The 3701-nt window shown below is 39.2% G+C and overlaps 1 protein-coding gene across 1 annotated transcript in view; it reads right to left on the bottom strand.

Moving 5' to 3' along the window:
- Window positions 1-272, bottom strand: part of syt8 (synaptotagmin VIII) — a 5824-nt gene extending 5552 nt beyond the window's left edge. Inside the window, exon 1 of the mRNA XM_035665542.1 lies at window positions 14-272. Coding sequence (XP_035521435.1) covers window positions 14-239 — 226 coding nt within the window. The 5' untranslated portion in view covers window positions 240-272. The remainder of the gene's footprint in view (window positions 1-13) is intronic.
- Between the last annotated feature and the right edge of the window lie 3429 nt (window positions 273-3701).

Below are 3701 nucleotides of genomic sequence, written 5' to 3'. Positions count from 1 at the left end.
TTTGGTGACTTACGGGGGATCTTGTTCAGCAGGTTGTTGAAGAAGGCGGCGGCCGGGTTGAGGGTGGTGTTAGTGTAGACGGCGGTGGTGGAGATGATGGTGAAGGGGAGGGAGGTCAGTGCCGGGGAGGACGCGATGGGGGGAGCCTCTGAAGGTGATGCATGGGATGTTGAATGAGATGAATTTGATGCCAGATGTGCTGGATGAGAAGAATTTGGTTGTGGACTGATGGAAGGCATGATGATGATGAGGATGATGAGGAGGATGAGGATGAGGAGGATGATGAGGAGCTCTGGAAGCAAGAGAAGTGAGAAGAGTTTGAGTTTAAATTTAATAAAATATCATATTTTAAAAAAACATTTTTCTTCGTTTTAAACTATGAAAACAGTATTTCCATTTAATATTTTTATATTTAATATATAAGATTTTTTCCCCACTTTTAAAATGTTTTATGTGTGAAAACATGAAAAAAATATCAGAGAATTGTTATGTTTTCTTTTTTTTCATTTGTGATTGAGATTCTTTAAGATAATTTTTCTAACTTTATATACATTTTTTTCATCTGTGGTAAAAAAAATAAATAAGGAGAATTGCTCTGTTTTCTTTTTTTAATGTGAAAACATGATTTTGTTTCTCAAGATCATTTTTAGTTCTCCTTAAAAGTCTTAAGAGTAATTTTTTATCTGTAAAAACAAGTGAAAGATCTCCTTTTTTAAGAGAATTTTTTCAACTTCAATCTGAAAAAAAAAGGTGAACATTTTTTGTTTTGTTTTCTTTTGTTTCATCTATGAAAGTGTTTGTTGTTGTAGTTCTCATTTCAACCACAAGAGGCTGAAGTTTACCACCATCTCATGTAAAGGCCTGTGTGTGTCCCACACTCAGATTTTATTCCAGATTTGAAGTTTGACACTACTGTTGGGGCAGCTGATAACTGCACAGCTTCTTCCAGATTTCATCTTAATAAAAAGTAACGTTACACAGAAACACTTAAAGCAAGCAGATCGTGAAGACTTGTTCTATTCCAGTACTTCCTTGGATCAGTGTGTAAGACAAATAAATATATTTATGAAGAGTGAATCATGAATTTAGAGCTGGGAAGAAGCTTAGAAAGAAAACAGTGTCATAAAATCCATCCACTGCCGCTGTCACGTTATGTTTGGACAATGAATCCTCCTGAACTGGAGACTTCCCAACGACAGTGACGTATAAAATCAAACATCAGAACCACCAAACTGTTCTGATGTGACTGAGTTAAATTCCACCTGCAGGACTCCACCATGAACAAACAGCAGCACCCGATTCACACGCTGATAATGAAACTCCTCACGAAGCCTCAACACTGTTTCAGCACACACATACACACACACACACACACACACACACAGCCCGTTTTGAGGAAGGCTTCCCAAAAATAAATCCTCATTCTTAAGATCAAAAATGTTAATTAAATCCTCACAAAGACAGAAATACGTGACTTCATTCTGCCTCCATTTCAGGACGTCGTTCCTCTGGACTGGAGGAATTAAAACTCTTTCCTGAAGTCAGTTTCTAAATAAAACTGAGGAGATCTGAAATCTAAATTCAATTAGAGCAAGTCACATGTTTTAAAGGAGAACTCCAGTGATGTTAGTTGGGGTAGGAGTTTAAAGATTTACTGATACAAATCGGATATTTTAACGTTACATCAGAAAAAGTTATGAATCAGTTGACTGAAGCTTTGCTGCTAACAGCGTCTACAGCGCACCAAGTCTAAAGTCTGGAAGACATTTGGATTCTATGAGAAGGAAAGTTGGACAAAAGTCTGTCCATTTGTAAGATCTGTCAGACAGTGATTGAGTCCAGCAGTAGCCCGACAGATCACTGTGACACCTGTGCAGGTGACGAGGTCGAAGGTCATCACTGCATCAATCAAAGTCTGTCTTCCTCCCAGAGAAACATCCGCCCGTCACTCTACTCTCACTCCAGGTAAATCCTCCAAACACCTCAATAAACTACATCCAGAACTTCCAGAGCTGCTCGCCTGCTCACCTATACCCATCACCCCCGTTCTCCAGAACCTCCACTGGATCCAGTTTAAAGTCCTTCTCCTCACTCACAATGCCCTCCACAACCAGGCCCCCGTCCTGCTCCACCTCCACACTCCTTTTCCGAAGTGATTAATTGTTGTTTCTATTACCTATCGAACATCTGTATTTGAACTGAAAGCGATGGCCTTCTTCGAGACTCAGAATACGTATTTTTTCACTACTGACAAATTTTGTACCATGTTTCCTGAGTTTATTGAAGATGTTGCTGCCACCAAAAATGCGATTAATTGGGGAAAAAATTAAAGAAATTTAAAAAAGATGTATTTTTAACCCTCCTGAAAACAAAGATTTTATGAGATAATGTGGATTTTTTCTTCCTATTAGCCGTTAATCACAGTCTGCATCGAGTATTGTTACGACTAAAACATCGAGCGGTCCAGTTGAAAAACAGGTTTTAGCCAAAATCAAGAAACAAGCGTGTAAAATAATAAATAAAAGCTGCAAGTGAAACATTTTACTCACTAATGACGAGTTTTACAGAAACGTCCACATCCCTGCTCGCTCCAACTAAACGACCACGGCTCAGGATAACGACAGAATCGTGTCGGAGAGAACGAGTGAAGAGGAAGGAGGTGACGTTCAGACCGGACTTTCCCTAAAAACAACCCTCAAACTGTTTAATTAGAAGCAGGAAACGTCTCCTCCCTCCATCAGCCGCACTGTTTTTCACTGTAATCAGCATCTGAAACACGTTTCTCTCTAAACAGAGAAAGTTCACTTCCTGTTCGGAGCCAGAATTTCCACTTAAAGATCCGAATGTGAACAACCTGCAGCCCTGAACACAGAAACTCCAACAACAAGACTTGAAGCTGATTGAATAATTGATAACTTCCATCAATATTCTGTAGATACAGAAAACTGTAAAAGCAATCCAGCAATGGAGGCACAAATCTTGTTTCCGGAGGTCTTGGCCCCTCGTTGGTGGCATTTGAACCGTAGATACAGAAACGAGATACCGTGTTCTCGATTTGACGCAGCCACCGGATTGTGGAGGTCAAGATCTTGCTAGTTAACAGTAGTAAGAGACTGAGAGACAAAATTAGCTGTAACTCGCTCAGCTCTGAACCAGTTTCCATGAAATTTGGTCTGTTATGAGGGCGAGAAGTTGAACCTGATGTTGGTTTCTTGTAGAAATTAATTTGGCTAATTAACTCCGGCGTCTGCAGCGTTTTGGATGTACAAATATTACAGACAGCCAGTGTACATTTATACTAGAGTCAACACATGGTTCAAATTTCTGTCTGACAGGAAATAATCAGCCAGGCGGCTTTATAACAATATAATATGTAAAGAAATCTACATTTTTTAGAGAAACTAACAAAAGCTTAAGTGTCCAAGTGGAAGTTTTTGATGATTAGATCCACCCCCAGTTAACTGAATTAATTCAACTACAAGTAAGCAGCATCTCGTTAAATATGTGACGTTTATAACAAACCAAATTTCATTAAGATCAGTTCAGAATTAAGCGAATTACAGTTGAATTTGTAGTTTTTAATCCACAGCGATCTCCTCCTCTCCAAAACAAACAGACCCGCTGATTAAAACCACTAAACACACTGAATAAAGCAGTTCCACCTTAAACATCACTGCTTCTCCCACGCTGTTGGACAGACA

The sequence above is a fragment of the Morone saxatilis genome, unplaced genomic scaffold (assembly GCF_004916995.1).
Source record: "Morone saxatilis isolate NCDOM2014 unplaced genomic scaffold, NCSU_SB_2.0 Contig2, whole genome shotgun sequence".
Lineage (NCBI taxonomy): Eukaryota > Metazoa > Chordata > Actinopteri > Moronidae > Morone > Morone saxatilis.
The sequence above is the reverse complement of the archived record's forward strand: the minus strand, read 5'-3'. Positions and strand labels throughout refer to the sequence as shown.